This window comes from Pocillopora damicornis, chromosome 14, assembly GCF_964200805.1.
Source record: "Pocillopora damicornis chromosome 14, jaPocDami1.2, whole genome shotgun sequence".
Lineage (NCBI taxonomy): Eukaryota > Metazoa > Cnidaria > Anthozoa > Scleractinia > Pocilloporidae > Pocillopora > Pocillopora damicornis.
This window is the reverse complement of record NC_142683.1, coordinates 17322187-17346280: the sequence shown is the minus strand read 5'-3', so window position 1 is coordinate 17346280 and position 24094 is coordinate 17322187. Positions and strand designations below refer to the sequence as shown.

General features: G+C 38.8%; 2 protein-coding genes across 2 annotated transcripts in view; one reads left to right on the top strand and one right to left on the bottom strand.

Moving 5' to 3' along the window:
* LOC149034792 (uncharacterized) overlaps nt 1–24094 on the bottom strand; it is a 96554-nt gene that overhangs the window by 10523 nt on the left and 61937 nt on the right. The window lies entirely within an intron of this gene.
* On the top strand, nt 10013–12674 carry LOC149034799 (uncharacterized). The gene has a single exon (XM_089194395.1). It carries the CDS (start codon nt 10291–10293, stop codon nt 11074–11076), a length of 786 nt encoding a protein of 261 aa, XP_089050521.1. The 5' UTR covers nt 10013–10290; the 3' UTR covers nt 11077–12674.

Below are 24094 nucleotides of genomic sequence, written 5' to 3'. Positions count from 1 at the left end.
CATAAAGTATAGCTAATTAAATCGTATGAAAGTGAGAGAATAATGTTATGTGAAGCGCTCGAGAAGTATTTTAGTAATGTTAAGGTATGTGTATACGAAGTATGCTCAGTTTTTGGGAGATTTCTACTCCAAGTGCAGTCTATTAAGTAAATTTTGGTTGCTTTTGGCCTCGCACCAGCTGCAGGCATTGTAATTAACAACGTATGAATAAATGGGTTTAGTTTCTAAGGAAGTTGTGGTGCTGCATCGGTGAGGGGTACAACGAGATAATTTGATTTTGTAATCCAACTGCAAAAGGTAGAGTTCAAATAACGCGAATATATGTATATAGCGCATGTGTATAGTTGGTTATGTTCTGTAAAAAAATCTGTTTGACAGGTAGGCTGCGCTTCTCTATCCACTATGCTTTTCCCACCTTATGAGAAATGAGCAGAAAGACTTGGCGGAAAAAAAAGCAGTTGGATCATAAATAACCTAGTAGACAATTCATTGGTGTGTAGTATTCCCTTGTATTTTGACTCCTTGTTTGAATTCGACGAGCCTGTGGGGGGAGTCAAAATACGGCACAGCTCCTAAAAATACTCAGGTACGTCACCGCTTGGGCTGCCTGTGGTGTGAGTTCAGATAAGTTAAGTTTTTTTCTCTCAAGGTGAAGTAACGCGATATTTTCGTCCGTCTGAAAGTCATGCTCTTTTTCTGTTACATGCCTAACGACTCACGTTCCATCACTTACCATAAAAACAACGTCCGAAGTCTGCTAGAACATACCCAATCATTGCACTACACGAACATTAGTCAATTTTTTACGTGCTTGAATTGTATTCCACCAACCAAATTCACATTTACGCGCACCCGGGTATTATTCACTATTCATGACTCATTTCCTCGGGAAAGTTCACAATGTATCATCAACTTTTGGTTTTCCTGAGAATGTCACGCAATGGTAAAAACATCAGTATGGTCGTGAAACAAAAAGTGAGTCATTTGCATCCTGTCGCGGTCGAGTACTAGGAAAAGAGTACCCTCTCGACACCGTTCTTGTTATAAGTCACCTTCTGAAGAACTCATCAAAATATCTTCGGTCTTGCAAAATTTTACAAATTTAACAGGTTCTTAAGGACGAATTCCACGCTCCTTAGTTGACGAAAACGTCGTTTTAAGGTAAGCTCTGAAATAATTAATTAAACCAAGTGGATTTTTGTCTCACCCACTCGCAGTGTTCCATCAGTAACATTGCCAGTTTGTATTAACAAAGAAAAACTTTTTACATTGTAAAATAAAGACAATCCGGTATGAGGCGTGGGGTCTTGGTTTCATATAGGTCTTTCAGCAAAGTGAGCCGGCAACAACACACTAGACCATATGATCACAGACAAGAGCAAGTTATGAAAATGTTATCGATCTAAAGTGCTGCGTCCCTGCTTACTCCATTTTTTTCAGAAGAATATTTAGTGAGAACCGAGAGAACTGAGTGTTACGAGATAATCTGAAGCCTTTTTCCTTTTTATTTTGATTATAAACTACCGTCAACGTGTTACATCCTGTCGCATTATAGAAATTGAAAGAGGAAGCAGTTGTCACAAACACATGTTTCGAGGGGAGATGTAAAACGCTCCTTGCTTATTAAATGATATAAAACTTGGCAGGTATTTTCAGTCAGAGAAAAATTTAAGGCGACAAATCAAAATACGAATTCTTTAACACATCATTTGACTTCTTTTGAAAAAATGTAGGTTATATTAAGAACACAGCGTAACTGAATATTTATCAGCACACCTGTAGAAAATGAAAATAAGTTGAAATCCAGCTCGCACATAGATTTTGGAATAAATGATCGTCTTCTTTGCTCTTTTTTTTTTCCTACATAAATTAACGAGTGAACCACATGCTCCTCGTTCTTGTTCGTCATGACTCGAGTCGGAAATTTAACGAAAATTTGAAATGAGATTGCCTAATTGCATTTGCTTGTTCCACATAAAATCATGAGTGCTACTCGTTGGTGATTTTCATTGAAGGCATTCTGGGTGGCGAATATTTATCTATTAGTTTAGTTTGAAATGACAGAAGAAAATAGTCCAATATGAAAGAAAGAAAACATTACAATTAATCCGAGTCATTTCGTTAGTGCCATACCCCCTGACTGTGGCTCAAAGTTCTACGGAGCATGCCCGAAGGTGTGGTTGCAAAAACAACATGGCACGATCGGTAAGAAGTAAAGATCGTGTAGATTATTATTGCTTATAAAAGCAAAAGGAAATATAAACCCGGAGTAAAATCGTATCAAGTGGAAAGACTTGTCAACAAGCGGAAATGGTCGAACAAAGTTTCGCATATTATCATGATAATTTTGCAGAGTTGCAAACAGTGGACTGCTGATTTTATGACTAGCATATTTACGTGTACACTACAATAAATCACATTTGAATTACCTACCTTAAAATGCCTGGCTAAATTTCCAAAGTGGCTACCAAAACAACGAAAAAAAGTGCCGATGCGGCAAGCGCTTTCTATATTTTTTGACTTGTTGTGATACATCCCTGGTGAAAATCTTTGAAGGATCTTTAACGATCCTACAAGATCGTTATGAGAACCTTTAAAGATCTTCAAAATTCTTGTTAAGATCTTCAGGGATATTTTATTCTCTTGCCAGGATCTTCAAGGATCTTCAAAGTTCTTGTCAAGATCTTCAAGGATCTTTCATTTTCTTGTCAAGATCTTTAAGGATCTTTCATTTTCCTGTCAAGATCCTCGAAGATCTTGTCCGGATCTCCAAAAATGTTGACAAGAACTTCAAAGATCCTTTAAAGATCTTTGAAAATTCTTTGAGGATCTTCCAAATTCTTGTTAAGATCTTTGAAGATCTCTCATTTTCTTGCCAAGATCTTCAAGGATCTTTTACTTTCCTGCCAAGATCCTGAACGATCTTGGCAGGAAAATTTTGAAGATCCGTAAAGATCTTGGAAAGGAAATAAAAGACCCCTAAAAATCTTGACAAGAAAATGAAAGATCCTTGAAGATTTTGAACATTTATTTTTCATCCCACTCATTTCTTTATAATTGTTTCTTGGCCAAGGCCTGGAGAGGTCAAGTATAATCGATATCTCGGATTTCTTGTAATGAAAAACTACCTTGTCGTCTTAAATAGAGTGAATTAATACTTAGAAACGAAATTACCATCAGAAAAGCAAGTAGAAGGAGGCAGTAGAGGAGGGGGTGTGCAGACTTTTGGGATATGTATATTTCTTTTTCTTTTGCTTCCTCATTTAAAAATCAAATAAGAGAATTTTACTTTAGTTTGGTAAAAGTTGTTTCTTATGAGAAAGGATTCAGCATGAACTCTCTCCTCTTGTGGAGACATGGTGGCCTTATGATTAGTGAGGTGGAGTCAGGGTCAAGAGAGCTGCATTTGTAACCTGGCCAGGTCATGTGTTTTGTTTTTGTGCAAAATAATTTACTCTTACAGTACCCCTCTCCACCCAGGAGTATAAATGGGTACCAGAAATTAGTCGGGGGGGGGGGGGGGGTAACCATGGGGTGTACTGTTATCATGTCCAGGGAAGAGTAGTAATACCTAATCGCTTCATGTGAGAAATCCAGGATTATAAGCTCAGGGCCTGGATGGGCCACTCTTAAATACAGACTTTACCTAACTACCTACTACAGCCTCTGGTTTAATAATTTCAATTGCTGCTGTTACAAATTATATGAACTTGCAACATACAGATGATTATTTTTTCCCAATTTATCTCAGACAATAAGGGCTGTCTTTTGTAAATCTTGAAATTTTCAAAAATCCAGACAGAGGCGGAGTTTTCTATACTAATGTCTGAGCACTTTGTGAGCTTCCCGCCATCTGGTGGGACGCGTAATTAAGCACACAGTGGTAAAGGGCCCTTCTGCATTATTACTTGAAATTCGTTCGGTAATGTAAAAAAAACAACAACAACAACGCGAGTAACACATATATATCCAAATTCTTTCATCACAGGAAAAGTTGTAGGACCAGATAGCATCTTAGGGACGGACCATTAGATTTTTGATGTGGGGGGAGGGGGGGTATTGGGCAATAACCCCGAATAAATCGAGCACGGGCTTAATGGAAGAAAACAAATCGTGCAATCGTGCAAAGACCCCCCCCCCCCCCACACCCCGCATCAAAAATCTAATGGTCCGTCAATAAGGTACTTTTTACATTATGCCAAAATGGGTTTCATTCCGGAATGAAATGAATTTCATGCCACGTTGACATGCAAGATAATTTAGATTATAAAAACAGGTAGTAAAAACAAGTATTTACGTCCCTTTTCTATGCTTCCCTCGCTCCTACAGAGGATTCATACAGATATGAGTGTCGTACCGCGTTTACATCATACAGGTACAAAAGGTCGTCCAGAATAAGTGTTTCTTTCTGGAATGAAAACCTCAGTTAACTCATTCAGAAATGACTCGTTTGGAATAATTTTACTCTGGTATCATGTGGCAACCGAGATAAACTCATTCTTGAACAAAACTCATTCCGATATTATGTAAAAGGTGTTGAAGTCCTAAATGTAATAACTGTCCTAAATGTAATAAAGTCCTAAATGTAATAACATTTGGTCCTAAGTGTAATAAAGTCCTAAATGTAATAACGTTTGGTCCTAAATGTAATAAGCGTCCAATGCAATCGTTTAACTGCGCTAGCGCACTGTTGTTATAGCAGACATCCACATTGAGATGTTAAAGTGACAGCTGTTGCACCAAAGAATCATCTGACCAATCCTCATGGCATATTGCGGGCTCGCTGATGTTAATCAGCATCTTTTTATATGCTAAAGACGTAGGTTGAGAAGCATTGTCTACAAAACCTTATACTGATGTGCTTTTGGCATCAAATTGACAGACGCAAAAACAATGAGAACGCTGACCAAGAGCTCTCTTTATATCATTGGCTCAAACTCTTAAGTGAAACAGATTTTGACGATAACTTGTGTGATCAGTGCTGAAGTTAACACCTTATGAACCGCGTTACAAGAAAAAGGTAGTCCACTGACCGATACGTCTGACAAATTCCGGGCTCGGAAGTGCATTTTTTGTACTGTCTTCCCTTGCAAGATTTGTATGAGTCTGCATGAAATATATTCCTATGCGTTATTGACCAAGCGTGAGGTCAAATGGCTGGATATTGGCCGAGTTTTTTATTTGTTTTTGCGTTTTTAGGGACTGAGACGAAGTCTTGGTCCAAAAAAAAGGAGAAAAAGAACGAGGCTAATATCCAGTCATCTTGACCGAACAAGCTTGGTCAATGCAAGAGAGTTTATATTCTCTTGGCTTAAACGTTAAGGGATTCATTGTATAGCAAAAGATTTCGCTTTGATAAGAATCAAGAATGACTTGTTTATTTCGAGAGCCGAGAGTGAAAGCCAACTGTTTTTGTAGTACAATAAACCCAAGAGGTCGTTTAATTTTTTCTAAGTATATGTCGACATTGTCCAAAATTTACGAACTTTGTGAGTTTTCTTGCGCAGTATCAATTCGGGGAATCTCGAACGGGCGAGGGAATTATCTTGCCCGCTCAGGTATCCAATCAGAACACAGGATTCACTTCATCTTGCCCGCGGGCACTGCTAGCTATATGATAAAGTGACTTACAGAGCTGGATATCTACTGACCAATCATATTTTATCCCATTTCACGATCACAGGTCTCGACATGTGGCTTTTTTTCCACGCGAGCGTCAAATTGAACTCTTGAGCTACAGCATTCAACACATGATGGTCAGTTGATGGTCTAATGAACCATTCTTTTTTTTTCCTTTAGCCCCTTAAGACAGGTTCATCAGTTCCCGAACCGAAATATCGGGAAAAAATATATACCGCAGTCAATCTCAAGTTTTTATTTCATTTTTTTGTCTTCATCTCTTCTCCCCGTCGTGAGGGGAGAAAATGAATAGATAAATAAATAAATGAAAAAAGATAGCTCAACAGTTTCCACTTATAGTCATATGGTACATGAACTGTTACCGAGGCGGAGTGAAGCCATAGAGGGCTAGAAATGCAACATCCTAGGTTCAAAATTGAATAAATCAAGATAGTCATTCTTATAAATGAACTCAAATGCTTCATTAAATCATTTGACACTGAACAACATTGATGTTCAAAATTTCAGTAACACTACTGATAATAATACTTTTGGATTAACATGTGATACAGCGAAATCATTCAAACTGCTCTAAAATGGTGCATCACTACTAACGACTTTAACACGAACGATAACATCAACAATAGCATGCTAGTTTATCATCAATTGCCGTCAATTTCTCTTCCAAAAAATTCCAATGATTACGTACCAATCGAGTTCATCCACTTGAACTTCCAGCCAAGCATTAGCCCACTTTGGACTAGAAATGATTTTCTTCAGCTCGATCAATAGACCGCTTAAAGGACCATACTTTTTTAGAAGGCTTCGAGCGCTGATTAAACAAGACTTCAATCCATCAGAAACATGAAGCCTTGGTAGAAATCGTTTCAGACGTTGCACCGACGCCATGAATCGTGTATTAACTTTACGTAATGTTTGGTATGTGTGGCATGCATTACCAGCAAACAGGATGGCCGATGACGCTAACACTATTTCTAAGATTTTTTCTAAAACTTCATTGGGAAGTTTTCCAATGTGACATTCGTCATCTCCTCTCGCCGCAAATAAGTCGATGTCTACATCTGAAACAAACTGAACCTCCATCAGCTTATCACCATCATTCGCTATACCATTGTCGACTTCATTTTGCAATTCATACTCTGTCTCGTTTGTTCGGCTTCCATGAGTAAGTCCCTTAGCTGTATCTGTAGCAATGTCCGTGTCGTCACCAATGCCGACGATACTGTCAAGTCCAGTTTTTGCGTCAGAGTCACCCATTTCAAAATCAACGACGTCCTGCTCTATGTGCATTTCATTCGCATAATCCTCGGGAATTTCTCCTTCTCCTGGGTCATTTTCATCGTATTCTTTTTCACTAGCGTCGTTGTGATCCGCAACTTGTTCCAAGCTCACATAGTGTTCGCCTTGGTTCTCAGCAAGATGTCCAAGGTACACGGTAGCTGCTGAAACACTTGCTGACGGACTGAACACATGCTGCCCACCAACTCCTAGAGAGGAAACTATTTGGATATCGATATTATACAAGTTTGCTGCTGCATAAAGCGTAATCTGATCCCCATAGGTACCATCTCGCGCCATATGAGTTATATAATCGTCCCAGCAAGCGAACTCATCATCTGCCAAATGCTCCAAAAGTGGGAAGCCATCGCTATCGTACGGATTACTTTTTAAGTACTCTACTATTTCTTTCCTCATGGTTTCAGGAGATCTCAAAATGCCTAGTCTCTTTGCCTGATGCGATAGTGCAGCAAATTGGCAATTGCCATCTCCAAGAGGATTGTAGACCAATTTAAAACCCTGATCTTCAATAGCCTTTGCATAATCGTCTCTTCTCATAGGTATGTAATACTTTTTGTAGTGGTCAATTTTTTTTCTTTTTAGACAGCTTGGCGCATTTTTGTTTCTGTTTTTCTCGCTCTAGTGTTATGCTTGTGATATCGTCCACGGTGACCCATTTCCTTTCTTCCTTTCCTGAAAGCGGTGAGGTGTATGAAACCTTATAGGTATGCAACTTGATCTTACGTTTCTCGATACAACCCTTCGTCACATGCCGTTTATTCGATGGTTTCCCTCTCAAACGTATATACACTTTTTCTCCGATGCTGTAAACCGAGGGAAGATTTAAGCGAAGTTGTGCTCGCTGCATCCGCTTGTCACATCTGCTTGTGGCTCTTTTTGCTTGCTTTCGTAATTTCAAAGTTCGCCGGGAACGCCGATTACGGTCATTGTTAGTTGGGCGAACCCTCCCAGCGCTAGGAAGGATTTCGTCTTGTAATCTGCTCTCTCTAAAGGCGTTGCACTTTCGTGCAAAATATATTTCGAATGGTGTTTTGTAAGCTATTACTTCCTTAGGGTCGTTATTTAGAATTCTTTGATAAAGAGGGAGCTGTTTCGCCCAGTTTACACCGTCTTGACCCATTTTTTGAAGGTCATATTCCATCTTGGATCTTAGTGTCCTGTGGCAACGTTCCACCTTGCCTTGTGATTGGGGATGGCGCGGGCGACTGTAAATCAATTTTATATTCATGCGATCGCAAAGTAATTTCAAAGCTTTCTTGAACTCCCCTCCTTGGTCGCACTGTATTATTTCTGGCGATCCATGTTCCATATAAATAGATTCCAATTCACTTGCAATAACCTGGCTTGATTTGCTTTCCAAAGGACGAAGCCAAAGGAAACGGCTGAAAACATCAATCACTGTTAGAACGTATCTGTAAAAATGTCCATTCATCTTCACGGATTCTCTTTTGCTCATATCCATCAAATCTATTTGGTGCCTAACATGAACATCTCTGGCTCTGATAGGTTTCAGCTTCGCCTTATTAAGAAACTTAGCATTTCGGCGATAATGACTTTTGTCCGTGTTTAGAATGGTTTGTATTTTAGCTCGACTTACTCCTATAAAGTTGTCCCTCAGTGAGCAAGCCAACTTCACCGCACCAGATCCTTTCGTCTTTTCAAATTCCTCAACCACTACTTTGTTAACCTCTGATGATTTTTACAGTCGCCGCCCCTCGTAATAAAGTGCCTTATCACCATGGTCTGCTTTCACTGATATCTTTCCGCCGGCTCTCCAGTATCGCACAGCAGCTGCACGCATTGCTCTCGTCCGTTCTTTCACCGGTGGTTGTGCCTTGCCTTCAACAAGGTCAAGCAGTGCTTCATGAACGTCGTCTGCTAAAACAGAGGGTTTCCGATTCCCTTCGAAGTTTTCACGATCTTTATGGGCCACAGACCTATCCCACAATGATGCTAGTAATGCTAAAATCATAACAGCTAAAACAATAAATCTCATGTTGAATCAATGCAAGCACTAGCGTTCCACATTCGATCTAGATCTTAAAGAAAACTGCCGGAATATTTCACAGGCTCGTGAAATGTTTATCAGTCGGATCCGCACTCAAGAATTTTTCCACACTCAGTTCAACCAATCAATTCAACGTTGCTTGGCAAATCTTTGTGTTACTGCCAGTTATTTTGAAACTGGAAAGTTAAGCGCTTTACGTGCATGTTATTCTCATAGTGCTAATTCAGTAGAAGAAAAGTCCGTTTTTTTAATTCTTTAAATCAATTAGTATACCGTTAAAAAACGGCTCACACGATTAGTTGTACTCACATTTTACGTGAGTTTTTGGGGACCGGGACATCATTTACAGCCTTCAACATAAACAACCATTTTTAATGTTCATTATAAATCACTCGTGTGACTGTTTCCGGCCTTATATAAAACGTAATCGAGCAACAAGTATGCGCTAAAAAGACCTGTTGCTTATTTCGAATTGCAGTACTACCTCTTCCATAGGAACCTTTTTCCGTTCCTTTTAATTTTGAAGCTCAAAAATTTTGCATCAGTGAGCTCGTTCATGACATGCACCAGATTTTTGTTAAGTGTCTGTTTTGTGATTGGCAATCTGAGCCGGTGATTTGTGATGATGTACTGGTCAGTAACTTCTTTGCATTTACACCTGTTAAATGTAAGTCACTGAGTATATGATTCGATGGAGACACATGCAATACCTTATTCGTTTGTCGGATTTGTTGCAGGCATTTCAAGATCAGGAGAACATAATTGTCCCACTTTTGTTCTCTCGAGGAGAACAATTATTTTGTCCATATTCATATACTCAGGGAGATATTCGAGAATTTTAAAGTAACAACCCTCTAGAGTGCTGTTACGAGATCCGAATTGGTAAACAAAATGTGCATGCTAAGAAGGTCTATGCAGGCATGGAAAGAAAAAAAAATTTGTAGCCCAGCCTGCAAATTGTCCGACCTACAAGTCAGCGGACTCCCTTGTCCAAGTTTGTAATTTGGTTTATGACTTGTTAAGTCCATCACCGATCACACATGTATAATGTTATCCAATCATGACGAGCCAGAGCAAACCGGATGTTAAAAAATTCGTGGGGTTTGGTTGCTATGGTGTGACGTCATGATCTGGCTCAGTAGCTATCATCGCTTTCGATTTGTGGTTTCAACAGCGGGGCGTTCGGTGATTACCTTAACACCGTTGTGTACAACCTCCAATGGCGTCAATCCTGTTTATTTTGAGGGGCTGGATTTTTCTTTTGACTTTTCTTGAGGTTGAATTTCAGACATTACTCGCAATAGCGGGAAATTTGTTCTCATTTCGATCAGGTGCTGTGCGGCATGGATGCCTTCGATATTCGAAGAGCTGAATTGCTGCACTCCACGAGCGATTCGAGGGACTGGTATCTCCTGAATTCCAAAATATGCGGCATTCTTGTAGGAAAATTCATGTCGAGTAGCCCTTTGGTGTCAAGCTTTCCAAAAGAATTTAACTCAGTGCAACTCTCGAATCTTAAAAATGGCGGGCACTTGGATCGACGACTAGTTCACAAAGAAGAGGTATTCATAGCCTCTTCTTTCGGCGTTGTTTCCGCGATACTTCGGCAAAAACTAAAAGCGGGCGAAGAAGAAAAGTACAGTTGGTTGGTTGATGGCATCAACAGCCTAAATATTGGCCAAGATAATGAAGATTGCCAAACAGCGACTGACACACGTGACAACAACAAGGACAAAATTCATGACCCCGTACAAACAGTATTTGGAGTCGATTCAAGGTCAGCCATATCCATAGAGGATATCGAGAAGAGTCAAGATGAAAATCTTAAGCTTAAGGCTGAACTTGAAGTTGTGCTTTCCCAGTTAGAGGCCCTTCGAGATGAGGTGAAAAACGGCGGTCAATCGACGCTGAGCTCAGGCACACAGGACCCGGCAAAGGACAACCCGGACAGTACAAGCGATATGTGGACCTTGATCGGCGATGTTTGCGATAAGTTCCAGGTGCCTCTTGCATCTTTATTCGCCGATCAGGTGGACCAGAATGTTGAAGTGGCTAAAGTGATGGGCGATATCGCAGAACAGCTGCTGAGAAAAAAAGACCCGAAGCAAGCCCTGGAAGCAATTGACTGACTTAGTGTGATAAGGAAAGTAAACAATATTGTTGCACATGAAAAGTAACTAAGGAATGTTACCAAAGAACAATGCTCGAGTAAGAAAAGTCTGGTTCACTTTTCATTTTTTCAGCAGATCTACTAGTTCATTATCTGGATTGAAATCATTGCGTTACATAAACTTTTAAGCCTAAGCTTCAGTTACGAGATCTTCCTTTTTCAGCATAAATCTTTGATTTCTTCAGAATACCAGTAGAGACACTCAAATGTTATATGTCCTCTCTGGTTCAACCAGGTTGAAGTCCTGGCATAGTTGTATGCCTGAGTGCTTCCGGGATATATAACATAATAAGTATTTTGGTTCGCACATGGTAAATCGAAGTTCTAGTGAGTGTTATATATCCTCTTTGGTTCACCCAGGTTGAAGTCCTGGTATAATTGTATGCCTTAGTGCTTCTGGGATATATAACATGAGCAGTACTTTTGGTTCGCACATGGTATCGAAGTTCTAGCAAGTGTTATATATCCTCTCTGGTTCACCCAGGTTGAAGTCCTGGCATAATTGTATGCCTGAGTGCTTCTGGGATATATAACATAATAAGTACTTTGGTTCGCACATGATTTTGAAGTTCTAGCAAGTGTAATATATCCTCTTTGGTTCACCCAGGTTGAAGTCCTGGCATAGTTGTATGCCTGAGTGCTTCTGGGATATATAACATAATAAGTATTTTGGTTTGCACAAGATATTGAAGTTCTAGCAAGTGTTATATATCCTCTTTGGTTCACCCAGCTTGAAGTCCTGGCACAATTGTATGCCTGAGTGCTTCTGGGATATATAACATAATAAGTACTTTGGTTCGCACATGGTTTTGAAGTTCTAGCAAGTGTTATATATCCTCTTTGGTTCACCCAAGTTGAAGTCCTGGCATAGATGCCTGAGTGCTTCTGGGATATATAGCATAATAAGTATTTTGGTTCGCGTGTGTTGGGTAAGACATGGTTATAGCCAACTTCAATCCTCTGGTTGGCTATCTACCAGCTCATATCCAATGCGTACTCGTGGAATAATTGTTAAGTATTTCTGTTGGATTATGGTATGGGAGAACCTGGAAAATGATGTTATTCCCTCACGATGCTACCTTTCATTACTATTATCAGAATACCCTTTCCATCATAGCGGCTATTCGGCTATTTTTTTAACGTAAGAATACCCTCTTTGAATGAACAAACAAATAATTGTTCAATAAGTTCCAAATTTATTCATCATCCAATTTTTCCTTTTTTTTTTTCGGGGGGGGGGGGGATCATTTCAAATAATATGGAATTGTAATACGGAAACGTGGTGCCGAAAACAAAAAGCAAAAGGGGGCGAGAACCAATGATTCAAAAAAAAAAAAAGAAAACCGTAGCGTACTTATTCAACTTATGTAGTTCGGTCGATTAACACACTCGCAGGCATTCCTACTGATCGATAACGTTACCAGGTGTTTTCACTTCGCGTGTGAAAGCTTGCCTCAGTGGGAACTTTAGCATCATATAGTGGGTGGGAGAGAGCGGGCTTTGGATGTGTCCTATTTCAGTCGTGTACTGGTTGAAATAAAAGAAAATGCAGTATGATAGACGGCTGGCTTTTAAAATATAAAGTGTTGCGACTTCAGCCTGGGAAATTGTTGAATACACTGCGATAATTTCGTACCGTGTAAAACGACCCGAAGTGTATACTGTAAAATTCTGGTTAGATTATCTACCTGCAGACAAAACAATCCGGTTATAGGCCCCCCGATAACCCCGCTTCCCCCCTCTGCTGGATGACAGTGCTAACTGGAAATTTTACTTTAATATGACTTTAAATTAAAAACGAATTAGATCAATATTACCATGGCTTGTTTCCAAACGCTTTTCAATCCGCTAAACCTACCCAAAACCCTTTACAAAGTTTTATTATATGGCTGTGATAGTACGCGCGCTCAGATTGGTTAATTAGCGGTCCGTAATCCCCCGGTAAACGCCCACGGGCATAGCAGATTTTTTCCGCCACGGTTTTGGTTTACAAAACCTAGCGAACTTAGTGACTTTCGCTGAAAGGAACTTCGTTAAAAAAGCAAGAAATTGAATAAAAAACGTATCTCTTCTTTAACTATGCGTTCTGAAAAACATTTCTTTTCTGAATTTTATTATCCTGACGAAATTGTGACGGAAAATAAAGGCAATGTATAAGTTCACTCTATTTCACGCGCTTTACCTATTTGAAGCCATATTATAAAAAAACTTAATAACCTTGTTTGCTCGGGCTTTACTGTAAAATTCCATAATTTCGGGCTGAAATTTTGATTTATGGACCTCGCCCAGAGGCTCGGTTCATAAAGCAAAAATTTCATCCCTTAGTCTGGAATTTTTTACAGTTAAGCCCTCGCGCCCGGTTATTAAGTAGTTAGTATTAGCCAAGGGCTTATAACCGAAATTTTACAGTATCAAAAATTTAACATGCTGAATTCGCACTACTTCACGGTTTAAACGGCTAAATTTCGCCGTCAAACTCCGCAACGTTCTCATTTTGATCGACATACGCGTTTCGTTTGTAGTCGTAGCGTGAGCGTGTTGCGTGCATTTATCGAAGGCAAAAGTCGTGGCGTCCGGTTCGTCCCTTGTTCATTTCAGGCAGACTTAAAAAAGGGGGAATTTCGCGTGAGTGTTAAAAATGACCCAAAATGACGAAATCCGAGATTCGTTCATCAAAAAGGGTCTATTATACTCTTTCTTAGTATCGATTTGCTGGCACGTACGTATTTGTCTGGCGGTTTACGGTCCAGAAAATAGAGCGGTTTCAGAAAAGGAAAGCTGACTTGGAAAGTCAGCAAATAAAGTCGGCTCGTCCGCTTTCGCTTTTGTTCCCGGCCTATTGATAAAAATCAAAGAGCCAAAATACGTCATTCACTCCAAACGTGGCATACATTCACTGACACGTTTTTAATTACCAAAATAGAAATTTTAATTATAAACGCACACTCTCGTTTCAGGATTATAACACGCTCGCGCGAAAGTTCGCACTTTCAGCGTAACATAAATGATCAGTAGCAGGGATATTGTTACAATGGAATGTTGCAAGCTGCTGGACGTCAAGCTGAGATCGTGGAGTAAAACTCCTCGATCTCAGCAGGATCCAAAGCTCTTTTTTCGGTTGCTAAGAACGTCTGGCTCGTCATGTTTCCAAATTTATTGTACCTAAGAGTCTGAGCCAGTGACATATGAAGAGGTTTTGGTCAGCGTACTCATTATTTTGTCAGCTGTCATTTGATGCCATTTTTTTATCAGTATAACGGTTTTCGGCCAATGCTTCTCGACTTATGTCTAGCAAGTAAAAAGACGCTGATCGGTATCAGCGAGCCCGTAATGAGACATGTATACTGGTCAGCGGTTTTTGGTGCAACAGCTGTCACTTCAACATCTCAATGTGGATGTCCGCCGTAACAACAATGCACTGAAGGAGTTATACGATTGCATTGGAGGCTAATTACACTTAGGACCAACTGTTATTACATTTAGGACTTTATTACATTTAGGACCAAATGTTATTACATTTAGGACTTTATTACATTTAGGACCAAATGTTATTACATTTAGGACTTTATTACATTTAGGACAGTTATTACATTTAGGCCTTCAACAAAAGGCCCCTAGGAGTTTTTATTCCTAGAGCATCATGCTATGCTTTCCTGCCAGAACACTATAAATTTCAATAGCGTTGAAGAAACAACCCACTTTGAACTGTTACGCTGCCACTGAAACAACGATTAGTGACCACAAAAGTAACATATTGTAATATTGTCAATTCAACATAAACAAAAATCTTCATACAGGGTAAATATTCATTTGTGTTGGTATCAATTATTGCGTGACTAGCTTCTGATATAGCTGGGATAGGGGAAAACACAACGTAAAACCTGGGCTCCCGGCAAGAAGTAATACCCAAGCGTAATATAATGACCGAAACAGCTTATTGGTCTTATAAAATCATAAATAAACTAGGTAAGAGTGTTAAGTTAGATTTTTTTTCAAATTGTAGCGATTTATGCCTCCATATGCCAATAAAAGGTGGCGACAAATAGACACACCATGTATATTTCATAGTCGCTAGCAAATGAATTTTGCCGGACTTTGAGTTCGTCTCACGATAGAACAACACAATTACACAAGAAAATTTTTAAAGTAACCTTATAACCATCCTTTTTTATTTGAAAAGCTAGAAGCTCAGTAGATTCTGTCTTATTGGTCATTGTTAAAACTGTCTTTGTTTTGATGCTACTTTTCGACATAGAAAAAGTATGTCGGACAAAAATATTCACCAAAAAATAAATATTTTTTTGCCAGCCTCAATAATGTCAGGGGATTAAGTTTAGATGATAAAACAAAGGATTGTGTCAACAGAAATACCGGAGGTCAAGTAAATTCGTTACATGAGGTCACACAACTCGGGTAATATTCAGAGTGAAAATTTGCATATTTGAGCGGTCGAACGAAAAAAAGTCATTTCTCAAAAACTAAAATATATTTTCACAAAAAACCTATACCACAATTATTAGGACATATTGGGCTACAAAATATGAAAGTAGGAGAGAAAACGAATTTGGGCGACTTGCCGCTGTTTGTCTGATGCATGTTGACATTAGCTCTTAACTGGCTTCTGGTTTTGTATCTATGTATCCCTCCCATTCTCAGAAGGGAAAGAATATTTATTTTGCTACTGGGTAATATGTTGAACTCGTGTTTACAACCATTTTCAATCAACTTTTTTTCAGGCCAGGATGACTTAAAAGAACAACTTTTTAAGAAGCATCAGTCTTCTTACAGTTGCTATGGATACAGGAAGAAGATCAATTAAAGTTCCATGTGAAAATGAAGACTTACCTGACAAAGAAAATGCACCAGATTTTGATGAGGACACTTTACGAGGTGAGCTAGGTTCAACTTCGGCTTCAGTTATTGTTAGAACAATTTTTATTCGATCAGTTTCAAGAATGCAAGCAGATATGGAAAAGGATACATACACTGTATGACCACTTTAAAGGATATTTGGCCAGTCATGACTCTCTTCTATGATTACAATATGCTTTTCATTGAGAAGATCTATGACACAGAAACTTTTGCTATTTTCTTTTCTAACAATTCAAAGCAATAACACAAAGTTATAATAAGTTAAGACTTTATTTGATCATCATATAACATCCATTGTAAGTTTGCATCATAGGTACCATCATCATCATCACCATAATCTTTCTATTTTAATGAAACATAATCACTTTGAAACCTTCAACATTCCCTCCTTTCTCCTCGAGCAACTCACAGGCATTTGATCTTCATCCAAGCCAAAGAGGGTGGGGGGGAGGGGGCTTATCCCTGCCTGCCTGGCGTTAGGGAATTTGAATAAAAAATGGCACATCTAATTTCCAGTAGAGTACAAGTGTTAATTATTATTGAATATGGAGGTGTTTAAGGCAGATAGTGCACTTTCACTAACAAATGCCTCAGAAGAAATAAGGCTTCAAGGTCTTGATTTTAAAGCTTGGTCAATTAGTTTTTAAAGCTTGATCAACTAGTTGAAAGTGAAATTGCTAATTATTTCGCCTTTTACATAAAATTGTGTGGGGCATTTGAAAATTTTATTTATTTTTCCCAGGGAATAGGAATTTTAGGAAGCCTGTCTCCAAAATCCTCATCTCCAGGGGTTTGTCTCAAGTTGAGTGATGCTTATAATTCTCATCATTATTCTTACCCATGTTGTCACCTAAATTGTTAGCATCATCATAACTATTGAAAATCTACAGATTTGAAATCTCCAGATCTTGGCAGCTCTGACTATACACGAATAAATATTAACTACGACCACAGACTTTGACACCCATTTTTTTATTTTTTTTCGAATTATTTTATTTTTTCTTTGCAGCCACAGCTGATGTTTATAGGAATGAGGGTAATGAGGCCTTCAACAAAGGAGATTTCATCAATGCTATTCATTTTTACACCAAAGGAATTAAAATGAACTGCAATGACAAAGAACTGAAGGCCAAACTGCACAACAACAGGGCAATTGCACATTCTAAACTTGGTAAGATGATGAGAGCTTTAATATGCATTTTTTTTTCTATTTTGAAGCTATTAAGTTGTCAGAAGTAGTTTTCTGAAAAAGGTGATGATTTTGAATGCATGCCCGAAAAAATCTACATCTTATCTTGGCCTCTCAAATATACAAAGAAGTAACCTCTTACCACAGATATCGACGAGCATCACAAGTTTTTCCCAAAATTATAGTAATGGTAGTTGATTTGCAACGTGTATGGTTAATCAGAGATATTAATTTCAATAACAGGAAATCACCAGGATTCTCTAAGGGATGCAGAAGCAGCCATTGAGTTCAATCCAACTTTCCTTAAGGCAATTGTGAGAGGTTAGATATGTTAGCTGTTCTATAATAATAGTAATAAAAAAAGAACTAAACACTCTAAAGTTAAATGAGGTTAAATGGAGTTCAATCTTGTCTCAATTGACTTCAATTAAGAGGTCGAGACCACCCTGATGTACATTTGAATCCAGCTCTTGACTGCTACGCCTTTACTTCCATTAATCATGATGAGAATATTATTTTGAACGGGATGAAGAACTCAATGCGGAATGCAAAGCAAAATTTCAGCATGAATATTTTAGTTCCTTAAGTTCAATGAGTCACAGGTGTCAGATATGTTAAGAGCGTGTCCACGAGAGCACCGGAGAGTCGTGCTACATGCCATCTCACCGATTTCAATGAAACTTTGCCAGTTTAAAGGGTCTACCCCAAAACTCAAAAAGACAAACTGGTTTCTGTTTTGTTTTTTTTTCTGGGGGGAGATAGACAACCCCACCTTTTTTTTCTTAGTTTTCACCAAGAAAATCGCTTCAAATAGGTAAAATGTATGAAGGTCTTACTACGATGGTATTTAACCAATTACTTTGAGGATTTGCACACATATTTTTACATCCTTAGTTAATGTCTGCTGCGAGTATCAGTCAGTTTAATTGACGGCTTGTCAATCAACAGAGGCAAATATACGACTTTGGTTTTAGACTTTTCGATTCATCCAAATATTTGACAACTTTGAGGTCAAATATCTCCCGTTGCCAGAAAGCTACAGCACTAATCCTAATACCCCTTTATAACCCATCATTTCATCTCTGAAAATCATCAAAAAATCTTTGGGCACTACCGTATTTTTGTCTTGGATACCTTTTAAAATCTGCGACTGTGACAAGTTTCTCTCAACTACACCTGTCACGCAATTCTTGCTCTAGGCGGTCACTTGACAAAATAACTTGGCTATATTTTTTAGCTCTTTATACAAGATGATTGATCAAGAAAGGTGAAAAATGTGAAAAACTTTCGAGATTTTTTGTAGGAATGGAAAATTTCACCTTTAGAGAGATGCATGTAAACGAAAAATCAACGGGAAAATCGTAGCGTTTCTTTCTTCAGTCGTTTATTACTTTGAAGATTTGCTAAAATCAGCAGATATGGCTTTTGTACGGCACAAAACATTCATTAGTCTATAAGATGATTGTTAATCATCATCATTGCTCATTTTAGGAGATTTTAAAGTCACATGCTGCGTGTTGGTTGATATTACCAATTGTTCCAATGTGCTACAACTTCGGCTTTTACAGACGAGAAATTCTGCGCTCTCGCTCGAGAGCAAATATCAATAGTTCTATCGGACTAAATACTGTGCTTGTATCCCGAAAATAAAATTAAAATTGTGTTGACGTTGTCACTTACCGCCATGGAACATTTACATGCAGAACTCCGCTAAGCTAACATCTGTTGTGTGACCTACATCTCTCTAGATCGAGTGTTGCCGGCGTTTAATTGCGTGACTTGTAAAATTTTCAAATAAGAATGAGCCAGCAGTAATTTGACGAGTAGCCTTCCTGCAAATTTCCCCTGATGAAATCCCAAGACATAGTCAGTTGTTTTCGTGAGCAAAGACAATAAATGTGAAAGAAAAGTGAGATGCAAATGTCTTTTTTTTTTAAGCTTAATAGCAGCTGTACCCTCTCCTGCAGTCTTTGTCTAAATTTTGCAAGGTCCCTCCTTATCTTCTGCCTTGTTCGGTCAGTTTCGAATTCTGAAGCTAGATCATTGGCATCGGCCTCTCCATCCTCATTCATATTTACAGAGGGGGACCTCATCAATAAAGCAATTTTTGTTACGGCAGATAACCGGCTGAAGTATCGAGCGATTTGCTGCTGTATCAACCGGTCAGTCTTAGACAACATTTCTGACTGGTGTCGTCTTTTAAACTCTCTCGATATTTGGGAAATCACATCAGAGGCGGTTGCCTTAATAGTTTCCTCCCTTGTCCAGGACACTTCTAGGAGATAATTCTCTGCTTTCTGAGAAAAGGTGGCTGTTTTTTGTGTTTTCCAAAGAGCCCATCCAAAGTCCACTTGGCTAGTTAAGGATTGTTCGTAAGAATTTTTACCTGAGGTCCGACCTTGAACGTAGCCATCCCCTATAGAATGGCAAGCCGGTCTTAGTCCATTTCCTGTTGATCTTATCCTAGGCGCAATTTTTTTGTCGGCCTCACTGTGTTTGTCTTTGTCAAGGTACATTTGGATGGCAGCCAATGACTGAAACGTCCTGATACATCCTTCTTTTAGCAAGAATATCTCGCTTTCTTTTTCCGTCTATGACGGATTGGGTATAGTTCTCGCGATGACCCACGTTCAGAAATCTGTGCACGTTGCTGATAACCACCCGCTTCGAGGATTAGTTTGCTGAAGGTTTCTAATGTGATGAGCCTAGTGAGACCCTGAGGTGCTTCAAACCGTGCCAGTTGGTCTGCGCTATAAACTTGTCGCAGTTCTTAAGTCAGAGGGAGGATCGCCCACCTCTATCTATGTGAGCTCCTCTACAGTACCTGCGTATCCCTAGCAATCATATGATATAAAGTTCATCTCAGTCACAAATCACCAGTTAGGAAAACTGATGTTCAGATAAGCGCTCTTCTTGCCCTTCTTCCTTATTCATTGCCGACTCTAAGATAGCAGCTACAGTAAGCGTTCTATTTAGGTTTACAGTCACCTTGCCGCTACCAGGAAGACTCGCCACCAGCTTTGATTTCTTCTGCCATCTGCAGATTCATCTCTCTCTCACTTTATGTCTCCGATTTTTATGAGGAGGATACTGGCATTTACGAACCCGAAGGTCTGAATCTCACACCAAGTTGTGCACGATATTTGAGGTACATCGTGAAATCGCGGCCTTCGTAATCTCCAAATAAGCCAATACGCGCTAGAATGAGCTCCATCTCGGACGAAACACATGTTTGGGATACACCGACGTCTCTCAAATGTTTTTTTTAAGCTGTATACCCACGAATTTAGAGGTATGAGCTGTTGCCGTCCCTGTCCAGCGCGAGAAAAATAACATTTGGTTCTACAGTTAGTTGCAAAGGAACAAGACAACTGCACCATCTTGACTTTATCAATTCGAGTGTTAGATTGAATTGAGGGCTTTTTAGACACTCAATTTCTTATATGGCATCACTATGAAGACGTAATAGAACTGATACACCTGCACTACATAGGATTAAAATGTCTGTTGCGCTGTTGCGAGAAGGAGGAAAATATTACCGGAAGTGTAAACTCTTTTTAAAAAGAGTTTCAGAGACGTTTCAGAGATGTCTATCTTTGATCGGCTGTCACAAAAAAATGACCCCCACTTAAATTTACTAGGAAAAATGAACTTACCAACTCCTTGTTGAAAAAATTGGAATTCATTTAACCGATACGCCGGTTGTTTCAATTTTGCTTTTTCCTCGGGCTGCTATAAAACAGTTCATAAATTGACTAATAAATAAAATGTTTTGAAATACCGTTCGGAAGTTGCCTTTTTTTTCTGCGTGCAAATCAAGGGTAGACAAAGTTTTTAAAACATTTGACTAGAATTTCATGGAGTTCACCTCGATAATTTTCGTCGGCCAGAGTCAAGACGCGCCAAGGTAAGGGACATCGCCCTCCAGTAAAATAATTTTCTAAAGAATAAACGTGGCAAGCGTGAGGAAACGCACATTTTTTTTATCATGGTGAACAAAGCCCAATGATGTACCTAAATTGGTACTTACGGTATCAAACCATCGATTATGACAGGGTGAGCTTAATTTTTCTGTCGAGGTCGACGTGACTCCACATTAAAAGCGTTTTTGACGGAACAAACTAGTGAGCATCACTGCACGAACTGAGAAAGTAAAAACTTGTATTTATCTCCCACGCGTTTCGTCTGACAATAGTAGACTTCATCAAGAATTTTTTCAAGTAGGGTAAATAAGCTTGCTCATATACAAATAGTAAATAAGTTGTCTCTTTGCTATTGAAGCCAGTGGATAGAATTCGCCAGGTGCTCCTACGGTGTTATACATGCGTGACATTTTCCAGACGTTACATGTACGAGTACGGGATCCGTTTGAGGGTCACAGATTTAGGGTAAATATTTCACCCCTCAACATCACGCAATGTCTCTAGTTTATAGAGGTCTTAGAACGTTTCATTATATGGAGTTGCCATCTGCGGGTAGAAGGCTACAAGCGAATTTCTCAGGCGTAATTGCCTTTGATTTCTTAATTGATGTTGTCGCAAACCTAGTTTTTGGGAGTCACGAGACAAAAAAAACTTATCAGGACCTAGTTTCGTGTTCTAATGGAAATAAATAGCAAATAAAAACACATTTTCTTGAGAAATAAAGTCACAAATGACGGGGGTTCTCTGAAACAAATAGTGATAGAAAAGGATTTCAGTTCTGGTCAATATTGACTTTTCCCGGCCTACTTCCAAGTCTGAGGGAACGCACTGAGGGAATAAAAAAACATAAATGTGTGGTAATGCAAGCAAGAGAATAAAAATCCAAATGAAGAAAAAGAAGAAAACATAGGAACCCGTGTTGCAGCGTGCAGATATCTTTCGAGCCAGACCTACACACCTAAGCCCGACACCACCCAGAGAAACTCGAAAGAGTCCTGTATATGAACTAGCTCGCACATGCACGCAGGAAAGGCCATGACAATCAGCGAAAATAATAGCAAATGCAAATGATATTTGCAGTCAAAAAACAGAAAAATAAGATAACAGAAGGATTAAGAACTTTCTAGAAGTATCTTCTTGAAAAAAAAAGATGAACAATTTTTACTTTTCATGAAAAGTCACGCAGTAACCCTACAAATACTATTTCTATACGTGGAATTTCTTGATGGTGGAAAGTGGAAAAAACATTTTCCACTCTTATTTTCTGGAAACATGGCGTAGTTAATGAATTTATGGGGCTATTGATATTTCCTATCAAATGAGGGGGGCAGAGTTTCCCGTCATGCGCGGTATGGAAAAGCCGAAGTTGTTACACTCGGGAACTTGTACGTCAACAAGCAGGCGACATGTGACTTTAAAATCTCCTCTCCTGTTACAGTTTCCTTATTGTAAACTGTGCGATAATGATAATAGACGATCAAAGTATAGGCTAATGAATGTTTTGTTCTGTACAAGAGCCCTATGTCCTGATTTTAGCAAATCTTGAAAGTAATAAACGACTGAAGAAAGAAACGCAACGATTTTCCCATTGATTTTTCGTCAACATACATCTCTCTAAACGTGAAATTTTCCATTCCTACAAAAAATCTCGAACGTTTTTAACATTTTTCACCTTTCTTGATCAATCATCTTGTATAAAGAACTAAAAAATGTAGGTTTATTTTGTCAAGTGACCGCCTAGAGCAAGAAGTGCGTGACAGGTGTAGTTGAGAGAAACTTGTCACAACCGCAGATTTTAGAAGGTATCCAAGACAAAAATACGGTAGTGCCCGAAGATTTTTTTGATGATTTTCAGAGATGAAATGATGGGTTATAAAGGGTAATTAAGATTAGTGTTGTAGCTTTCTGGCAATGGGAGATATTTGACCTCAAAGTTGTAAAATATTTATATCAATCGAAAAGTCTAAAAACACAGTCTTATATTTGCCTCTGTTGATTGACAAACCGTCAATCAAACTGACTGATGCTCGCGGCGGCCATTAACTAAGGATGTAAAAATATGTGTACAAATCCTCAAAGTTATCAGTTAAATACCATCGCAGTGAAAGTATTTTACCTATTTGAAGCGATTTCATTAGTGAAAACCAAGAAAAACCTGGGGGTGGTCTATCTCCCCACGGAAAAAACCAAAACAGAAACCAGTCTGTTTTTTTTTAGTTTTGGGGTAGAGCCTTTAAACTGACAAAGTTTCATTGAAATCGGTGAGATGGCATGTAGCACGACCGCCCGGTGCTCTCGTGGACACGCTCTTAAGTCACTATCTAGCTGTTTTAGAAAAAAGGATCAGGACTTACCTAACTCTTAGTGTTTTTGTGGGAGTTGTTGATCCCAATTTAAGTGTTCTTAGAAGTTTCAGTTGTCTGTAAGGCTAAATAAATCTAACTGAAACCTAATAGGGCCTGTTTATTCTTTTCTGTTTAGTTTCTTTGTTTTGTTTTGTTTTGTTTTTTTCTTCTAGTCTGTAATGATTTCAGTGGTTTCAGGTTCTTCTCTCAGAATTGAGCTACAGTAATAGTATACTTCTTTGTGTTGTTGCCTACAGGAGCCACTGCTTGTGTTGAATTGAAGAGATTTGAAGAAGCAATCAGTTGGTGTGATAAGGGACTAGTTGTATCCTTTGAAGGAATCGTTCATTTTTAACCGTGGGTATAAAAAAAAAGTTTCCATAATTTGATTTTTCAAGGGAGAAAATACAAAGAAGGGTATTAATTATGATGGGAACTTGTCAGCTCATATACTTTAAGTGTGTGTGATTAATAATATAGGAGACGTTATTACCTCATGACTTATTAATGAAATTACTCCTTTTAGCCAATTTGACTTAGTTCTACTATCCATGCCAATAACTGTTACATTAGTTTAAATAACCCTTTAATTTCCAGACCAAATTTGTCTAGAAACGATAATAACAAAGTAGTTTGCATTTAAAAAGC

Coding starts and splice junctions, on each gene's coding strand:
- LOC149034799 (XM_089194395.1), top strand. CDS start 10,291: ATGGATGCCTTCGATATTCGAAGAGCTGAATTGCTGCACTCCACGAGC.